Here is a 20,183-nt window from a genome sequence, read left to right as displayed (position 1 = left end):
CAGTTCTCACAGTCCACACCAAATAATCATACAATCTAAGAAAACAATAGTAATGTGATTTCTGGGGGACAAAGGCAGGGTTAGGACGAGTCCTTTAGCTCCCCTCCAAGCCTGAATGCTGCTCTTGAACTTGTCCACTGTACACATTTGGCAGCTGTCCAAGGAGTCAGCCCCTGGGACCTTAGCCCGAGCCAGGCCTAACCCTAGTACTCTGTGTCTCCACTGACTGGCCTGCTGCAAGAGCATCTTTGTTCTGACGTCACACAAAAGCATACAATGGCAGGGCTGTCAGGAGCCTCAGGATTGTCTAGCCTATATTTTCTTTGGACAGATAAGAAACCAAAGTCAGAAATGGGAAGTGACTTGCCCAGGTTCATACAGCTAGTAAGTGCCAGAGCTAGGACTTAAACCTAGATTTTCTGATCCTAAGTACCTTTTATACTTCATTAGGAGGGCCAGGAAGTTCTCTCCTGACCACAGTCACCTGGCCCCATGAGGGTTTTGACATGCCACTCCAGCACCCCCAGAGACGTTGAGAGTGGTTGGAACCACCCCCGAGCGTCAGCCGCAGGGGCACTGGTGCCTGACTCCTTGTTTCAGTGGCTCCAAGGGGCTGGGTGGGAAGCAGGAGGCCATTAGGACCCAGAAGCTCCCTGAGCATGCCGCTCTGCCGGCTGCCTCTCACCGCTCACTGCAGTGGTTCAGGCTTCAGCAGCCCTGGAGAAGCATCAGCTGAGAGGAGCTATCACATGGGAGCCGGGAGCTGCTCAGCAAAGGTAGGAGTTGCCGACTAGGCCAGGAATGGGACCAGTCCCAGGGCCTGCTGGGTTGCGCTGAGGCACTCTGCAGGAGGGTAGCTCTGTGTCCCAAGGACCAGCCCACCCTACCTTATGGTGGGCAATTTCATTGAGGGATGGGCTCCCAGGTATCTCAAAGGCAGTACTGGGGTGTGGGCACCTCTGAAGCCTAGAGATGGGGGTTGATCTCCTGCCAGACGGAGTACCCACATCCTACAGACAGGCAGGGTTCCCCATCTGTCTTACTCCATGTCATAGAAATGGGTCCCCCGCATCCTAGGAACAGGTCCCTTGGTATGTAGGCTGATGGGCAGCTCTGCATCCTGGGTGTGGGCAACTCTACTGGGGAGAGGTGTGGTTGCCCCCTGGAGATCTCCCCTGGCTGAGAAGGGCCATGCTCTTGTCTGAGAAGGGCCGTGCTCAGGTTCCTGGGATGGAAGCTCTCTGTATTTGGGGAACAGGTGCATGCGAATCCCAATGACACCTCTTTGGCCTTGGGCTGGGCACTTATGCACATCTTGCATCCTGACACAAGGATATTTGTAACCTGACCATGCCCTGGTTAGGGGGCCAGACCTGAGCCCCTGTGGGGGCAATGCCTGCTAGGTACTGGGAGGTCCTGGAGGAAAGGGAGGGCTTGCTGGCAGGAAGCAGTGTGAAAGACAAGAGCGTTTGAGAAGGCATGATGATGTGAGCTAGGAGTGGAGTGAGGCTCTCTGGGCTTCCCCCTTGACACCATGATGTACAGTCTTCCCCTCCTTAACCCCCATCCGTCAGTGAGGGAGTGCTGGGGAGGAGGAATGTTGGTCCATCTGTTATGACGGAAATGGGAATCCTGGAATTTAGGAGTCAGGGTAGAGATCCTGGCCAGGCCAAGGGGGCTCTGGAAACGAGAAATGTCCAGTGCTTTCTTGTCTAGGGCTTTATCATGGCTGCACAGTAGCCTCTCCATCTCCACGTGGAAACCATGTCTGCTTCCCTCAGTCTGGGACCCTGGGAGGGCCTAGCTGGCAGACTCTTGATGTCCATGCAGACACAGAGGGCCTTTACTCCTTTAGCTCCCAGGGCCTCAGAGCCACGTCTTCTGGGCCCCAATCCCAGCTGGAAGGGACGAGGAAGCCACAGCATGAAGAGTAAGGGGCAAAGATGCCTCCCCTCCCGTAGCTTTCTGGCTTTTTCCTGGCAGACTGTCTTATGAGCAGCTGATGTCTCCACTTTTGAGCCCTCTCTTCACCTTCTCTGTAGATCCTGAGTCTATGTGGCCATTTTAACTGTGAAACAAGCTTCTTGTTATCCCCGGGGAGAGGCACATCCCTAGGCAATTGTCCAAAGTTAGGGTGGCACCTGGAGACCAGGTTACCCTTTCCAGAGCAGAGTCCCCTGGCTGGCACACAGCTGACCTACTGAGTATGTTTGAAGCTGGTACGAAGGGGCAGGGACTCAACAGACCAGTTTGAATTTGATACAACTCACAAAGCTATATTGAACACCTACTGCACTCATGGCAGGCTTGAAGTTAAATTAGTGCATAGCTAGTGGTAATGCCCAAACCCAAGGGTGATTTTAAGGCTGTCACAAAGGGGAGGGAACAGGGATGGTCTGCCGCACGTGGTTCACTTTATTGTAGTCAGAGAGGTGTGGGTTTTTAAACCGAGTAACCACCAGGCCCTTGGTGGCCCAGGAACTCAAGAGTCATCAAATGTTGTCTGATATGGGAATCTTGGAGGTCGTCCAGTTCAACCTTCCCATTTTTACAGACGAGGATACCATGATCCAGGAAACTTGTGACTTGTCTACAGACAGCCCATCAGACTTGGCATGCCCACAGTTTGCCTCAAATTTGCATACCGTCACACATCATACTGGGAGAAACTGGACTGCAAGAATCGGATATGGAAATGAAAATAATTTTTAATTTCATTATTATTTCAATTATATGCAAACTTAATATGGATAATGAGACACATAGAACATTTGATCTGTCATTTGGTCAGGAGAAATGAGAGATGCTGAAACCCCAGACTTCTTCCCCTCCCTATTCCTTCCAGTTGTCTTCTCTGCTTTATGGTCACCCATTTCCTCCCCACTCTTATCCCCCCCCCCCCCAGACACCTACTTCTTCATCCTTGCTTTGGAGTGTGCTAACAGTCCAGGGCCAAGAGGACTCTGGGCCAGGGATCTGCTCCAATGAGCAGAGATATCCAGACCCAGGGAGTAGGAGGTTAGGAGCATTTCCTCTCCCACCTGCAGGAGCACAGTGGCCTTGCGAGGCTGATGAGTGGGTGAAGAAGGGCAGCTTTCAAGTGACCTATGCCCTTCCGGCTTTTGGGGGCAGTGGAGCCTGGACGGCTGACATCCCAGTCTCCTTCCCCAGATGGCAGCTCTTTGTCTTGGGGCTGGTGATATCACAGGAGACTAAAGTACAGTCCTCCCCCCTTTCAGGTGATCTCTTCCCAGTGGTAGTCCCAGAGCACTGACAGACATTTTTAGAGACGGTTCAGATCCAACAACTATTTACTGAATGCCTACTGCATTCCAGCTGCTGTGGAGGGCATGGTCAGGTGGGCTGGAGTACTGATCCTGAAGCCGGAGCTCTTGGGTACATACCCAGACCTTGCCGCCTTTGGAAGTTACTTGACCTCTCTGGGCCTCAGTTTCACCAACTGCAAAATGGGGATGAGAGTAATACCTGCCTCAGAGATTGTGTGAGGATTTGAATGAGCTTATTTACATACAGTGCTTAGAACAGGGTTGGGCATTTGGAAACCACCTTTATAAATGTTAGCGCTTATGGGTGGTATTGTTATGAAGTCTCACAGGATCCTCCAAACAGTCATGAAGTGGCCGTTATTCCCTTCCTTTTACAGATGCCTTCATGAGGAAACTGAAATCCTAAAGAGTCACAGTAATTCCCAGACCTGGGACTGGAAACCGGATCTCATGTCCCTTCTATGCCCCAACAGCTCCTGCCATTCTGAGAGTCAAGAAATCAGGAAATTTACATAAGCAACTTGAAAACTGGGGCACTATCCTGAAGCTCAGCGGGACCCTAGGAGAGGGAGACAGAGGATTTAGAATCTCTGGATAACAGTCCCTGAGAGAGGAAAAGGGCATGGAGAATAGAGGAAAGGAAAAAGAAAAAGGAACCGGCGACCAGTCAGAAGGTGGAGTGCTGAGTGAGTGAGGCTCTGGCATCTCTCATGTCTCCTGCTTCTTCCAGGTCACCAAAGGCAGACCAGAGCCAGGAAGCAGAGATGAGCTTCTGAGCCCTCCGTTCTATTACATGCACAGCCAGGCCTGGAAGGCTGGCGATTAGAGCCTGTCCGGGAGGCTCCAGCAGGAGGCGCCCTCTCCCCCCATCCCCCTACACAAAATTGGCAAGCCTGTTAAGCCTGGGCCTGGGCTGGCCATCCCAGGGTCACTGGACTAGGATGGGGGATGGGCCTGTGACAGGAGGTGCCCTGGGTGTCCTCTTTCGGCCCCATGGAGTCCTCTCCCATCCCCCAGTCATCAGGGAACTCTTCCACTCTGGGGAAGGTCCCTCAAACCCCAGGTCCCTCTACTGCCAGTGGGGTCCCAGAGGTGGGGCTGCGGGACGTGGCCTCGGAATCTGTAGCCCTTTTCTTCATGCTCCTGCTGGACTTGATCGCTGTGGCTGGCAATGCTGCTGTGATGGCTGTTATCGCCAAGACACCCGCCCTCCGAAAATTTGTCTTCGTCTTCCACCTCTGCCTGGTGGACCTGCTGGCCGCCCTGACCCTCATGCCCCTGGCCATGCTCTCCAGTTCTGCCCTCTTTGACCATGACCTCTTCGGGGAGGTCGCCTGCCGCCTCTATTTGTTCCTGAGCATATGCTTCGTCAGCCTGGCCATTCTCTCGGTGTCGGCCATCAATGTGGAACGCTACTATTATGTTGTCCATCCCATGCGCTATGAGGTGCGCATGACGCTGGGGCTGGTGGCCTCTGTATTGGTGGGCGTGTGGGTGAAAGCCTTGGCCATGGCTTCTGTGCCAGTGTTGGGAAGGGCCTCCCGGGAGGAGGGAGCTCTCAGCATCCCCCCAGGCTGCTCACTCCAATGGAGCCGCAGTGCCTACTGCCAGCTTTTCGTGGTGGTCTTTGCTGTCCTTTACTTCCTGTTGCCTCTGCTCCTCATCCTTGTGGTCTACTGCAGCATGTTCCGAGTAGCCCGAGTGGCAGCCATGCAGCACGGACCGCTGCCCACGTGGATGGAGACACCCCGGCAACGCTCTGAGTCTCTCAGCAGCCGCTCCACTATGGTCACCAGCTCGGGGGCCCCCCAGACCACCCCACACCGGACGTTCGGGGGAGGGAAGGCTGCAGTGGTCCTCCTGGCTGTGGGGGGACAGTTCCTGCTCTGTTGGTTGCCCTACTTTTCTTTCCACCTCTACATTGCCCTGAGTGCTCAGCCCATTTCGACTGGGCAGGTGGAGAATGTCGTGACCTGGATAGGCTACTTCTGCTTCACTTCCAACCCGTTCTTTTATGGATGTCTCAACCGGCAGATCCGAGGGGAGCTCAGCAAGCAGTTTGTCTGCTTCTTCAAGCCGGCTCCAGAGGAGGAGCTGAGGCTACCAAGCCGGGAGGGCTCCATTGAAGAGAACTTTCTGCAGTTCCTTCAGGGTACAGGCTGTCCCACGGAGTCCTGGGTTTCCCGACCCCTCCCCAGCCCCAAGCAGGAGACACCTGCTGTGGACTTTCGAATTCCAGGCCAGATAGCTGAAGAGACCTCTGAGTTCCTGGAGCAACAACTCACCAGCGACATCATCATGTCGGACAGCTACCTCCGTCCCGCCCCCTCACCTCGACTGGAATCATGAAGGGCTTCTAGCCACTTGGAGGGAGATGGGGCTGGGGCCACTTATAACTGAAGTTATTCAATGAAGTGAATCCCACCTTGTGGGATTACCTATTCCCAGCTAGCAGGGGCTGGGGCTGGGGTCTCTACACACAGCTTTTGCTTAGTGTTTTCTGGGTCAGGAACAATGCCAACAGAGAGGATGAACGTGTGGCAAAAGCCTTGGACATGGCTATGATCCTTGACTACTGGGGGAGGGAACCTGGTGAGATGGTAATGAGAATAAAGGGTCACGAAGGTGAGATGATGCCTTTCAACCAGTGAATTTTCCATGCCTCAGAAGCAGGGAAACTCTCCAAGGGTAGGAGTTGGAGGATATAGAGCAGCAGGCCGGGTTTGAAGTTATCCTGGGAATCCCTTAGGGTATTTCATTTTTCAGTGTAATTGTACAGGGCAGTAATTGTATTCAAGCAAGGTAAGAAAATGACCTGTGTCTTCTCCTTTCCTTGCTAGGTTTAAAAAGAACTAAATGAAGTACAGCTAAGTGTTTCCATTTGAGTTAATGGATCTTTTTCTAGTTTTAGAACTGAGGTTTCCTTAACCAGAGAGGGCCAGCTGGGTATATTCCTTTCCTAAGTTTGGCCAGAAGCAAGGGGAAATAGCAGGCAGGGTACAAAGAGGAGAAGGCAGAAAAGCTGACTGCAGCTCTGTCCCACCCTCTGGGAACAGCCCTTCTGTTCTATTTTGCTGTCTCTCTCCTGCACATGGGAGATCAAGCTTCCAGCTTGATCTCAGCAAAGGCAAGGATACAACAAGATGGCTCTTTATCCTTATTTTTTAGAATGAAGAAGTGGAGAGATTGGGGTTTGGGTGGCTGAAGGTGGGGGTTAGTGTTTGAATTGCTAAGGTGGATGCATACAGAGAAGCCAGAAAATCATCTTGACCAATAATACTGTAAATGTTTTTTCTTCCTAGGATTGGCCTCCTTGATCTCTCTCCTCATGGCAGTGACCCACCTCCAGCCCCCTGGACTATCGGGTACAAGAGACTAAGGTTGGGAATGGGAAGGGTGGGGTTTCCATGGTCCATTAAATGCCTCCTACTCCCATCCATCGCTCTCAAAATTAGCTTCAGTGACAAAGACTTAAGTCTCTCTCCTATCTGCAGCCCTGGGTTGGAGAGAGGGCCCGAGAGTTGGGTTCAGATGTTCACTAATTGAGACTGTAGGAACTTGTTGGTTGGTATCAGTGGTGGTATTTGCAAGGGAGGGGGAATAGTTGCAAACTGGACAGGACACCCATCTGGGACTACTTGTCTATCCACTTCCCTCAGTTGGATCAAGTAACATTCAAGGGTTGAGGCAGGACAAGAGGGTGCTTTGATCTGTATTTGAACAAATTCCTGGCTCACTGAACATTAAAGGGAAGACGGGCTGGTGGGAGTGGGATAGTTTCCCCTTTGAATGGCCAATAAATACTTTTTATTATAAAAAGTTATTCTGATATCAACATTTACTATTTCAGTTCAATTCAGTGCATAATAGTTGAATACCTAGTATTCTCTGGGACCCACACAGTCACTGCCTTTGAGGAGTTCATAGTCTAATTTTATCAGGTATCTTGTATTTTTACAGAGCACTTATATCTGGTAAAGCATTAAAGAATGTTTGAGAAATATATTGGAGAATACATTGGAGCTCAGTCCACTGCAGCAAGATACCTACATGGAAGCTTCCTGTGGATTGTGGAACGTGTGAGGGTTGTAAATGAAATTCTAGCTGCAGAAAAGAATTTATTAAGAAACTGGGCAAACAGCTTTCCCCCTTTAGATGTAGGAGAATTTACAGGTTTCTGTCTTCCTACCACCAAACTTACTTTAGTCTAGAACCTATTACACTGAAGAAATCCCTTAGATAGTACATCTACCAAGGAGAATCCTTCGTGATTGAAAAACATGCTCTTCTCACTCTCCTCCCTTTTAAGATAAACTCAGAAGGGAGACATCTCACTTGTAGATAAGGGGTTCTCTTCAAACATCAGGGTTCAGCTAGTAGGCCTTAAGCATCGCCAGCAGGTGGCAGTGTGAGTCCAGTGGAAACAGGAAAGGAGCTTGCATGGGGGAGTTGGGGGTGGGGAGAGGGAGTGAGGAGAGGGGAGAACAGGAAACATCGTCTGGCAGCCATTTTGTTAATTTATTTTGTCTTCTCCTTTGCCTTGCCCTCCAGCCCTTCCTTCACATACATCAAAAAAGAAAATTTTAAGTGCAAGGATATCTCTAACTCAGGCTTGTATTTCCTGACACTGAAATCACTGGTGTTTATTACAGAATTTGACATAGGCTGGTTCATTTGCCACTTATTTTTCCCTGAGTGGATCATGAAGGAAATAAAAATTTCTATTATGTTGACAATTCTCCCAACAGTTTCTGCCATGACCATCTTCCAGTTGTTTTCCAATCACCAGGACCACTTGGTAAAGTTTGCTGTGTAGTTCTTGGCTGTGAAAGCTCTTGCTGGACAAAATCTGACCTCTCTAGTGGGCTCAAGAATCAACAGGTTGAGACATCTGACCCGTCAGTTACTTTTCCTGCACCTGGGTGGTGTTGGGGTAACTTCCAAGCCTAGATGAAAACTTTCTGTTGTCAGTTTTCCCCAGTGGCATGGTAGAAAAGGGCTGAATTTGGAGGCAGACATCTACTTTTCACTGTGTGAACTTGGGAAAGATGCTTAAATTCTGAGCCTATTTCTTCATCTGTAAAAACAGGGGTAACATTACCTACCTCACAGGGTTGTTGTGAGGATTAAAAGAGATGACCATGTGGAAGCACCTAGCCATACCTGGCAAATAGGTATTCAATAAATAATTGGTTCTACCCTTTCCTCTTGCCCTATTCCCCCACAAGTATTGATTATGGCAAAGCCATCCTTTTTTATTCTAACAGTCATTTGGGAATGAGTAGGAGGCTTTTCAAACTTTCAAGAACTGGCATTATGAAGTTATAGTGGATGAAGTTGTTTACGGTGGCTCTCAAGAAATCCCTAATTAATGAATTGTCATAATATAGACCTTTCTGTTTGGACCTTATATGCTAAGGTTTAGATTCTATTAGGGAAATAGTTTGTAATCTCAGGGAACGGTTTGGGGGACAACAAGAGTTCTCTCTGGAATGTATGGTGATAGTATTTGTGCAGCTATTTGGCAGTAAAGGTAATTCATGGCCACTGACATGGGTAGTACCCAGGATTATGAATGAAAAGGCTCGGAGACTGGGGCTTTTTCATGGAGGTTTATTTTCAGGTGATGCTAGAGCTGACAGACAAATTTACTAGACCCTCCCTTTTCGGGTAGTACCACAACAGGAAATTTCAGTAGGGAGATTCACAGGAGGCACTGGTTTGTTTTGGGGTGTGGGCCCGAGGTTAACTGATCTTGGTAGAAGTCCGAAGCACCTAACGCGGAATCAGTCATTTATCTGCGCTAAAGTGGCTTATATTGGAGAAAGGTATCACGGACATCTTGTGGAGAACTACACGCTTACCTTTCAGGTAATAGAATATTTAGCGATTTCAGGTGGCCCTCTGTCAACACAGTCGCTAGGCAATTCGTAGATAACGGCACAAGGACCTGGATACATCCTGAGAGCAAGAAACGGGAGGACAAAGGGGAGGGGAGAAGGGGATGCTAAGGTCCTAGGCGTGGTCAGCCTTACAGATCTCAAGATGTGAGGCGTGGCCGGCCCTAGGCTCTGCTGTTTGTTTTCATCCTGTAGATCGGGTTAAGACAACCCCGACAGAGTGTTGTACACTTGGGAAGGGGCTTCGGGTCTCCACAGCCAGAAATCAAGGGGGCTTTTCTGGCCAGTGAGAAATTCCCAGCATAAATTCCTGTGCGCGCTGTGGACTCGTATCTGGGAATCCCCACCCCTCTTCCAAAGCCTGCTGTGTGACCTCAGGAAGGCGCCACCAACTGGGGAAGCCAGTCCCTGCTTTTTCTACATTAACTCAAATAAGGCAGCCGAAAACGAAAAGAGGCACTAAAGTCGAGCCGCGCGTACCAGGTACTCCACGAGACACCGCTACTCCGCTCGGACTCACCGGTACTCTCCCCGTACTTCCGCCTTCCGTCACTCCTCCTCTACCCCAGCAAAGAGTTTTGAGCAGCAACCGCCTTGGGGCGTTGCCGGAAGTGTCGTAAACGCCGGATATCCGGTTCCTTCGGGCGCTCAAGTAGCTGACGGAGAGGGCCGCCGCCCAGCAGTAGACGCTGTCTCAGTCGGCAGAGCCGCAGACTTCGCGGTGTTGAGCCCGGGCTCGGTCCCCTCTCCCGGCCGCCGCCATGGGCTGCACGTTGAGCGCCGAGGACAAGGCGGCGGTGGAGCGGAGCAAGATGATCGACCGCAACTTGCGGGAGGACGGAGAGAAAGCGGCCAAAGAAGTGAAGCTGCTGCTACTCGGTGAGGGGCTGAGGGGGGGCAGCTGGCGGGGTGAGCCGGAGGGCCTAGGCACTTGGGAGCCCTTGCGGGAGCGGGGGGTGGAGGGAGTCAGTCCCGGCCGGCTGAAAGGACCCCGAAGGGATCGGGAGGGCGTGACGGCCGCGGGGCGGGGTGTTGGGTTGGTGGTTTAGGCCTGGGAGGGCGTGATGAGGGGGTGGGGTTTAGGATTGTAGGAATTGGGCTGGAGGGAGGGTGTGACTCCGAGCTGGATTTGGCCTTTAGTGTAGAGAGCTTGGGAGTACGCGGCAGGAGGACAGTGAGACTGTATTAGGAGTACGCGAAACGCTGGTAAAGGAAGAGCCGATATTAGGGAAGGTTTTGCAAGGGGTTAGAGTGTGTGGGGCTTGTATAATGGATTACGAGTTTAGAACATGGTGATACTCTTGGATGAAGTTGGGATGCTTGAATGATTAATGTAAATGGAGGGGCAGGTACAGAGTGGTCACGTAAGGACCCTGTCGTCTATTAGCAAGTGGGCATTTTGAACTGTTTGTATAAGTGGAGGAACCTTGGATTAACCAGGAACATGAAGGTGTGTGGTTGAGATAATTTACAAGTCTCAGGTATAAAGGAAAAGAGCTTGGGTGCAGAGGCTGTCTATCCTTTTCCACCTTCTATCATTTTTGCTCTCTTGAGGTTTTATAACTCCTTCCCTGTTTTTATAAAAGGGGAGGTGGTGTGAGCTGAGGAAATTTAAGGACTAGATGGTTTGAGGTTTGTAGCAAAAGATGTAGTGGACAATAGATTACATACTGAGAGTTGCTGAATAGTTGCTAAGTATGATGGACAGTGGGAATGGAGTTACCTTAGAATAAATTATGAAATTTGGTACATTAAAAAAGCTGTGACAGACTTCTGGTGAGCTGTCTCTCCAAACTAAAAACATTGGCTTCAGAAAATTACTGTTTATTTCACCTGACATTCGTTTTGAGCAGCTTTTAGGTACGGTCAGATGCATTTTACTCAGCACGATTAGTTTAAACATTTTTGAAACTGGTTTCTAGAGCCTCAGTAAATCATATAAAGTACCCTGGCATCAGCATACCAATTAGTTAAGTCACAGTTTCTTTACTATGAGTATTTTCTACAGTTCTGTTAGAGAAGAATAAGTAGGAGTAATGGTTTCTGTAAGCAATAGAACCTCTTTTTTTTTTTTCCCAATAAAATTTTTAAAAACAATTTTTGAGAAAAAGAAGTTGCTTTAGGAGAAGTGCCAAATTTCATGGTATAAAGCTCTGGAGAACAGAATGCACCACCATAAACCAAGGGTTATTTTGTATTCCAGGTTGTGCTGGGTCCCCATGCCAGTATCTTCATATTGACATATTTAGTGGTTTGTAGATTGCAGAAGCCCTAGGAACAGCTCTTCAGATATAGGGGGAAAGTTATGCATTGGAGCTTGAGCTTTTGGTTTGACTATCTGACCTTTCATAACAATGGATTCAAATTGTAATTCTAGACTGCCACTCTCTGTTTAACAGGTATCATTTGTGGATGAACATGGTCCGTGGCACATAGTAGATGCTTCTTAAATATTTACTAGTGTAAACCACTTAATGTTGGAGATTGCTCCTTGGGCTCTTTCAGATGTTTAACATAAGCCATAATACTCAAGGCATTAATGTTGTCTGTATTGATTGATTGGTTATGAAATTAAAGGTGTATTTTCATCTTGCCTTGTTTTACGTTAGCCCATCAGAGATCCCCTCAGGACATTAGCCTATTGTAATACAGTTATAAACTGAGGCTTTCTTCCAAATGGCAGGATTTGGCAGGCAGAATTTAGGCAGGCAAATGTCTGGAAAAATCTTTATTCGGGATTTTATAAATAGTGTATTTAATTAAAAACAAAATAAAACACATGATGACTTAGCAAACTGCAAAAGCAGTAAGTAAAAATCAAAGTACTAAAACATTTGCTTTTAATTTTTACCAATTTCATTGTTTTAAGTAAGATTTTTTAATATTCTTGAGCAAGTTAACAGATATAAATAGTTGCAGACACAGATGTTTTTGCTTGAACCATATCATAATGCACAGAAGTTAAAGTCATCTCTTATTTTCTTTAAGCAGAATACACTCATCAAGTATATGGATAACTTTTTTTTTTTTGCTGTAGAATACCTCCTTTGATGCACATGCAAGTCATTTTTACTTCATCACTTTGAAACTGTCAAACTTAGTCTAAGTGGAGGTATATTCAGTTACCTGTGTTTTTCCTCTCACCTAACAGGTGTTCATTAGATAGTACTGGGGTTTTTAATTTTTTTTTTTGGAGGGATTATTGTTATTATTAAATCAAAAATAATGTTACAGATTATAGGTACTATAGAAATTCAAATTAAGAAGCCAGGGTGGGCTCTATTAGTTAAGGAATACCTAAGTGTTACAGTTTTTTGATTACCTTTGATTTGAATTTCCTTTAGGTGTGTTCTTGGGAAGTTTCTTGGTGTGTTCTTGATAATGTCAAATTAATGTTTAATAACAATATTATGTAGGAAGACAAAATTATATTATGCAAAGCTTCCCAACTGGAGTGCAGTATATAGGATGGTATACAAGTGTGCTGTTTGTAAATTTTTTTATAGTTTTGAAATTTCATTTTTTTATTTTAAAATTTTTAAGGTTTTTATTTATTTATTTGACAGAGAGCTTGAGAACACACAAACAGGGGGAGCTGCAAAAGGAGAGGGAGAAGCAGGCTCCCCAGGGGATGCAGGGCTCAATCTGAGGACCCTGGAATCATGACCTGAGCTGAAGGCAGACACTTAATCGGCTGATTAATCGACTGAGCCACCCAGGCGCCCCTATAGTTTTGAAATTTTATATAATTTTCATAACTTTTTGAAATTTTGCAACAGTTGAAATGATATTTGAACATTTTTTAGTATGATTTCTTCTTTAAACTTTGGAAACATGGCAGTTGCAAATACTAGGAAGGTTTATGCCAATTAGTATTTATTATCATCTGTAATACTTCGTATTTTTTCATGTCATAATTTTATGATATGAAGAAAATACATATTATTTTTTCCAAGCCCTTCCAGCTTACTTTAGTAAGCCTTAGAAATACTATCATTTTCAGTGTGTGCCATCATGTGACAAAAGTTGGGAAGCACTGGTATAATGAATGGATAAGAGTACTTGCTTTCAGAGTCACATAGAAATGAATTCAGTTCTCACCTTCATTTACTAGGTGTGAGACCCAGAGCATATAACTTAGCCAGTGAATCTTATTTTCACATATATAAGGTGGGGGTGATGTCTGTTTTATAATATGCGATAGGATAATATATGTAAAATGTTTAGCAATAAGTATTGAGTATAGGTAAATTCTGTTATTATGATAATGTCTGTGAAAGCTTTTCATTTTAGCTACTTTTTTCAAGGGTGTTTCAGACAAATGATTTTTTTCAAATAATATATTCTTTTCAAAGGTTTTCAAGGAGTTTTAATAAATATCACTCTTGTGATATTAAAAAGAATTAGGTACTATAATTTAGTTTTGTAAGTTATTGAATGGTTTACTCCTGTGCTATCTTCAGATTTTATTTCTTGATAATTCCCCTTAGCAGATCTTGAGAAAACATTATTATGCAAAATGAGATTAATGCTTTGTTCTCTATGATATTTTTGGTGGTAGTATGTCAGAAATTAAGTTGTGTTCAAAGAATTAGGATCCTCTAATTCACTTAAACCTTAAGTAATTTTTGTGGTGGTATTTCTCTTGTTCTTGAATTTGACTGAAATTAGTTTAATGTAATAATGCTGTTTAGGAAAACCTTAAAGACACAAATTTGTAAAGTGCACATAATGTAAATGTTGTAGTGTTTGATTTTCCCTCCAGTTTTAACTGTCTTCATTTTGGTAAAATTCTTTTTTCAGTGTTTAGAAAGTTAGAGTTACCTTTAAGCCTTTATCTCTCCAGGCTATCTGTTACCTGCTTAGCAGTCATCTGTATCATACATGTAATTGAAGCTGCTTGAGCTGAGTAACATTGTCTTTGGAGCACTGTTTAATTGCCCCAGTTTTGATACAGTTCTCTATGTAGATGAAGTAACCTATTTTTCATGTCTTGGTATTAGTAAGTTGTAACAGAAATTAATATATCAGATACAAACCAAACAAAGAAGAACCAGAAAACCAACGTTGTTTGACTTGTACCTGAATAATGGCCTGGTAATCTTAGAAACAAATTTCAGGAGGGTATAGTCTTTAGTGGATTTCCTTTGATTTTCAAGTTGGACTTGGAAGATACTTAAAAGTTTAAGAGATTTGTGGGATGCCTGGGTGGCTCAGACGGTTAAGTGGCTGCCTTCAGCTCAGGTCATGATCCTAGGGTTCTGGGATCAAGTTCTGCATTGGGCTCCTCACTTGGCAGGGAGCCTGCTTCTCCCTCTGCCTGCTCTGCCTGCTGTTCCCCCTGCTTTGCTGTCTCTCATTCTGATAAATAAATAAAATCTTAAAAAAAAAAAAAAAGTTTAAGAGATTTGTTAAGGGCTAGTGGAGATATTAGTGTGTTCATTGTTCCATTACTATTTTGCTGTTAGGGACTTTTTTTTGTTACCAAGTGTAATTCACAAATGGGTAAATGTTTCTAATATTCATACAAAAAGACTTTGAGTTTTTGGGATCATTGTTAGTGTTTTATATCTAGAAAAATTTTGTTGCTTAATTCTAAAGTTTTTCTAGTTGCTCATGTAAATAAATCTACTGCTGTATAGTCAGGGAAGTCTCACCTTGATTAAAACATACACTTATTTATTTATTTATAAAGATTTTATTCATTTATTTGTGTGAGAGAACAAGCAGAGGGAGTGGCAGGCAGAGGGAGAAGCAGGCTCCCTGCTGAGCAAGGAGCTCTATGTGGGTCTCTATCCCAGGATCATGACTAAGCCATAGGCAGAGGCTTAACCAGCTGAGCCACGGAGGTGTCCCTACCCTCTTGTATTGAAATTGTGCTTGTATCTCCTGCCCTTATTTATTTATTTTTTTTTAGACTTTATTTATTTATTTATTTATTTGGTAGTGGGCAAAGGGGAAGCAGACCCCCCACTGAACAGGGAGTCAGTCAGAGGCAGGGCTCAATCCCAGGATCATGACCCCAGCCTAAGGCAGACCCTTAGCCAACTGAGCCACCCAGGTGCCCCTCTCCTGCTTTTATTTATGTGGTCTGATATTAATAGTTACTACTCTGGTGACATGCGGACCATATAAATCAGACTTCTTTAAAGCTAATTAGAAAGGTAGCTTGCTTCTTGTCATCTTGTAATTTCCTTTGGTAGTTGAATTTTAAAATCAAAATAGTAATCACTTGAACTTTAAGAGCTTATTATGGAGATTGTATAATGAATTTGGATTTCTGTTTTAGTCATGTATTGATATCCCTAGTTTTTATACTTTTTTATTAAATGGAGAATGTTGTATGGAAATGGATTTTTCCCAGGATCTTGGAAATTATATTTTACAGATGTAAATTATAGGATTGTTTTAGAGTGACATGCTTTTGATGGAAGATTTCCCCCTCTGTTTCATGAAGTTAGAACATCAGAACTGATAACTTCAAAACAGGGTTCTGTTTGATGTAATGATATAATCACTACCATGATTTATATAGGTAAAGTGGTTCTGATGTATGTGTTAGGATAATGCAGTCCTAAACTTTCCATGGCAGTTATTTCAATGTTGAGTTAGTTATTTTTGAAAATAAACATTGAATGACTTCAGGTTAGTGATACAAATCTCTTTCACCGTTTCTTAGCATTAATAAATCCTCACATACTTTAGTTAATTTCAGGTGGTTAAAAACTAATTTCCTTCCTTCCTTCCTCTGCTTCTTCTTTTTTTTTTTTTTTTAATTTTATTTATTTATTTGTGGGAGAGCATGTGCGAGAGCACAGGGTAGGGGTCCAGAGGGAAAAGCAGACTCCCCGGCTGAACAGGGAAGCTCACCACTCAGGGCTGTATCCCAGGACCTTGACCTGAGCCAGCAGACGCTTAACCGACTAGGTCACCCCGCCACCCCCTCTTCTCTGCTTTTTTTTGTTTGTTTGTTTTGGGTTTTTATTGTTGTTTTAATTTTTTATCTTATATAAAGATATTTTTATACAATATCTTTATTGTATTATCTATGTTATATCTATATAAATGTATAATATTTATTTTTATTTTCTATATCTTCTATATTATAAATATATCTTATATTTTCATCTTATAATAAATATATTTCTTACCCTTTCATTTTTGTTACTATGGTAATAACTAAAATAACTAAAATCCAGGGCGCCTGGGTGGCTCAGTGGATTAAGCCGCTGCCTTCGGCTCAGGTCATGATCTCAGGGTCCTGGGATCGAGTCCCGCATCGGGCTCTCTGCTCAGCAGGGAGCTTGCTTCCCTCTCTCTCTCTCTCTGGCTGCCTCTCTGTCTACTTGTGATTTCTCTCTGTCAAATAAATAAATCTTTAAAAAAAAAAATAACTAAAATCCACATTCACATCTTCATCAGTATTTATAGTTTTTTGAGTTTTTCTAGACTCCTTACAAGTTTGTGTGCGTGTGTGTTTTGTTTTCAAAGATTTTATTTATTTATTTAATGGAGAGCACAAGCAGGAGGAGCAGAGGGAGAGGGAGAACCAGGCTCCCTGCTCTGCATGGGGCTTGATCCCAGGCCCCCTCGGATAATGACCTGAGCCAAAGGCAGACTCTTAACCAACTGAGCCAGCTAAGCACCCTTACAAGTTTTTTAATTAACTTTTTATTATGGAATAATTACACATTTATAGAAAAGTTGTAGAGATGTAAGTACATAGATTACCTGTATACTCTTCACCTGGTTTCCCTTAATGTTGACATCTCACATAGCTATGGTACATTTCTCAACATTGCACAATATTGGTGCATTAATGTTAACCAAACTACATACTTTATTGGGTTTCAGCAGTTTTTCCACTAATGTTCTTTTTCTGCTTCAGGACCCAATGGGGGATGCTGCATTGCATTTAGTCAGGGCTCCTTTTTATTGAGCTTTTTGGTTTTCAGTGTTGGCAGTATCTCCAGGGAAGCTCATTTATTAACTTATTTATGATTTGGTATCTCTGATCCTCTTTTATGTGCACAGGTACTTTCTTAGCCTGGAGATAATTGAGAAATAGACAAAACTCTTAAGCAGATAGGGGTGCCTGGCTGGCTCAGTCGTTAGGCAACTGCCTTTGGCTCAGGTCATGATCCCAGGGTGCTGGGATCGAGCCCTGCATTGGGCTCTCTGCTGGGTGGAAAGCCAGCTTCTCCTCTCTGCTTGTACTCCCTCTCTTGCTGTGTGTGTGTGTGTCTCTCTCTCTCTCTGCCAAATAAATAAATAAATAAAATCTTAAAAAAAAAAAAAACAACTCTTAAGCAGTTAAAGTTGTGGAGATACAGGAGTAAACAATGGTTAATATGTATGGAATGTAGTTACAGAAGGAGTAGCTGATTTGGGGAAGAGGATGAAGAAACATGTCAGGGAAATACTCCCAGAGGAGGTGATATCTGACATGGACCTTAAGGGACAAATAGGAACTCTTAAGACAAAGACAAGAGGGAAGTGCATCCAGACAGAGGGAATAATATGTACAAAGGCTCAGAAGTATGAGTGAGCAAATAGATTTGCCTGGGATAAAGGGTTAGTATAGGAAGAGTATGGGAGATAAGGCTGGAAAGGTATGCAGGGGATTTGGAGAGTGTTCTTTTGAACTTTTAGTCTTTAAAACCATATTTTATTTTATAGCTAGAAATAAATATAGATATAATTTGGGGCAAATCATTTAGGGACTTTGCATTCTCCTCCCTCATTTCACTGCTAATTTATGCTGTAACAAAAGGTTAGTAAAAGTAAATACATGTGTGAATCCCAAACTTTTGGGTTTTGACTTACAGCACTGATGAACATTTATATGGTAAGGGAAATTGAAATTGTAGGAATCCTTATGACCTGGCAACTCAGATTATAATGGTTTGTTATTTGTGAATTTTTAAAATGTGGTATTTGCATTCGATTGAACAGATGTGTAGAAAAGTGCTGTATGCTGCATCATTGTTTGGGAAACTTAGGTAGGGATATAATTCTAACATTTTCAAGTGTAAAATTTAGGGATATAGGGGTTTTGGTGAATGGATGTAATATTACAATTAAATTTGGAGGACACTCCATTAAATATAAAAATTTATTTGTATGGTTTAAAACTGAGTATTTTACATTTCTATCACAAGAAAATTTTGAGGCAGAGCTAGAAAGAAATACACCTTTGCAAAAATAGTTTCAGTCATGTACAATGTACATACCATATAATTTAGCGTTAGCACCAAAATGGCTATTTGGTGCCCTGCTTTTAAAGAAATAAAAGGAAACTTACTCACCAGAGGCCAAAATTAGAACATTGAGGCAGCCAGAGGATAATTCCTCTTCTTGCTCACAAATAACTGCTCCCTTAAGCATTCTTTTTATATATCACAAAAGTGAAGAAGAAATCCCACTCTCCCTCTAATTGGCCAGTTGCCCCAAGAGAACACATGATCTTTAGTGACACTTAAGTTACCTTTTTCATATCCTCAAGTGATAACATTTTGAGGAGAGCTATGTGGCGAAGTGAGCTGCTTTAGTCTAGGATTTCACATATTGTGATCTCGAAGTTCAGGATGACTTTTTCTGTATCTTCTAGGGCAGAGTCCTCAGATAATCTGATTGGTTTTACTCATCTTTTGGAGCTTGGACACACAGGATGTAGGTCCTCTGTCAGCCTATGACTGAGTGGTTTCTGTGTCAGGTGTTTACCCCTATCTAGTCACAGAGAGAGGCGTGACTCAGTTATGTGGGGGATTGCCTACTGAGGAGGCTAAGGAGGGATTTCTCCAGGGGTTATGGGCAGGCATATATTCTGAAGTTATATTTAATATATCAGTTAAGGTGTTTTTTGTTTTCTTTTTAAGATTTTGTTTATTAGGGAGCGAGAGAGAGAAAGAGAAAGAGCCAGAGCACTAGCTGGGGGAGGGACAGAGGGAGAAGCAGACTCCTGGCTAACCACAGAGCTCACACAGAGCTTGATCTCAGGAACCCAAGATCACGACCTGAGCTGAAGTAAAACGCTTAACCGACTGAACCACCCAGGCACCCCTGTATCAGTTAAGTTTTATCAAAAACTTCTTATATGTGCTTAAGCCTTTTTGGCTGTTGGTATGTGATTGCTTCCCAGAAAACTCTTTTTCAGGGGCACCTGGGTGGCTCAGCCTGTAAAGCTGTTGATTTTGGCTCAGGTCCTAATATCAGGGTTGTGAGATCCAGTCCTAGATCCGACTCCATGCTGGGCTAGGAGGCTGCTTGAGATTTTCTCTTCCTGCTTCCCTTCTCTTTCCTGCTCCTCCACTCTCCCTCTCTAAAGGAAAAAAATCTTTTCCACAGTAGAGACCCATTATCTCTGTCCCAATCTCAATGTACTGCTTTTACCTTTAATATATTTATTCATTTATTCATTCACTGAACAAGTATTTGAGTAGTATGTTTCATGCACTCTTTTAGGTGTTGGGATATAGGATGTTCAGGACAGATTTGTAGCAGTTTATTTCACTGAACTGGATGGTGGGTGCAAGGGAGCTGGGGTGTAGGGTTTGAGAGGTTTAGAGGGGAATAAGGAGAATAGAGCTTGTGAGTGAGTTCCACTGTATTGTCAGGTGTAGTTGTGGGGTGAGAGTTGAAGACCTCTGCCAGGAAGGGGTGTGGCGCTGAATAAAGATAGCAGAGGAATGGAAATCTTCTGTTTCTGTTAACTGCCCACATTGAAAATTCCATTCATGGCAGCTGGCATTTACAAAATGTGATTAGGCAACTACGGAATCTCATAGAAACTCAAGCTGTTCATCCCACAGTTATTATGTGCCTACTCTGTCCTAGATATGGGGGGGGTAGTAGAAACAGAAAGAAGGCATTGTTTTGTGCTTTCGAGGAGTGTGCTTTTTTGAGTTTAGGACTAATGGAGTTATAAACAGGTACAAACCCAAGTAATTACAGTAATTTGACCAAGTATTAGTGTTGTGGTGTTTGACACTAGCTA

At 44.2% G+C, this 20,183-nt stretch overlaps 2 protein-coding genes and 1 long non-coding RNA gene across 3 annotated transcripts in view; 2 read left to right on the top strand and 1 right to left on the bottom strand.

Annotated features, from left to right (window-relative positions):
- The first annotated feature begins 648 nt into the window (after nucleotides 1-648).
- Nucleotides 649-8,357, top strand: GPR61 (G protein-coupled receptor 61). Its single transcript, XM_082687498.1, has 3 exons — nucleotides 649-776; nucleotides 3,665-5,912; nucleotides 6,590-8,357. The coding sequence occupies exon 2, from the start codon at nucleotides 4,281-4,283 to the stop codon at nucleotides 5,634-5,636; it is 1,356 nt and encodes a 451-aa protein (XP_082543624.1). The 5' UTR covers nucleotides 649-776; nucleotides 3,665-4,280; the 3' UTR covers nucleotides 5,637-5,912; nucleotides 6,590-8,357.
- Nucleotides 8,358-8,884: 527 nt separating this feature from the next.
- Nucleotides 8,885-9,740, bottom strand: LOC309842773. Its single transcript, XR_014299764.1, has 2 exons — nucleotides 9,668-9,740; nucleotides 8,885-9,248 (listed from the first exon to the last, which is right to left on the bottom strand). It is a non-coding gene; the product is annotated as an uncharacterized lncRNA (long non-coding RNA).
- Nucleotides 9,741-9,796: 56 nt separating this feature from the next.
- The window catches only part of GNAI3 (G protein subunit alpha i3), a 36,823-nt gene continuing 26,436 nt past the window's right edge, over nucleotides 9,797-20,183 (top strand). The window contains exon 1 of the mRNA XM_082687499.1: nucleotides 9,797-10,066. Within this exon, the coding sequence (XP_082543625.1) occupies nucleotides 9,949-10,066 (118 nt within the window). The 5' untranslated portion in view covers nucleotides 9,797-9,948. The remainder of the gene's footprint in view (nucleotides 10,067-20,183) is intronic.

Source organism: Mustela nivalis, assembly GCF_964662115.1.
Source record: "Mustela nivalis genome assembly, chromosome: 10".
NCBI lineage: Eukaryota > Metazoa > Chordata > Mammalia > Carnivora > Mustelidae > Mustela > Mustela nivalis.
Note: the sequence above shows the minus strand (reverse complement) of the source record. Positions and strands in the feature narration are given on the sequence as shown.

Bases quoted from the DNA above. Each gene is read 5' to 3' on its own strand.
- GPR61 (XM_082687498.1), top strand. From the start codon at position 4,281: ATGGAGTCCTCTCCCATCCCCCAGTCATCAGGGAACTCTTCCACTCTG.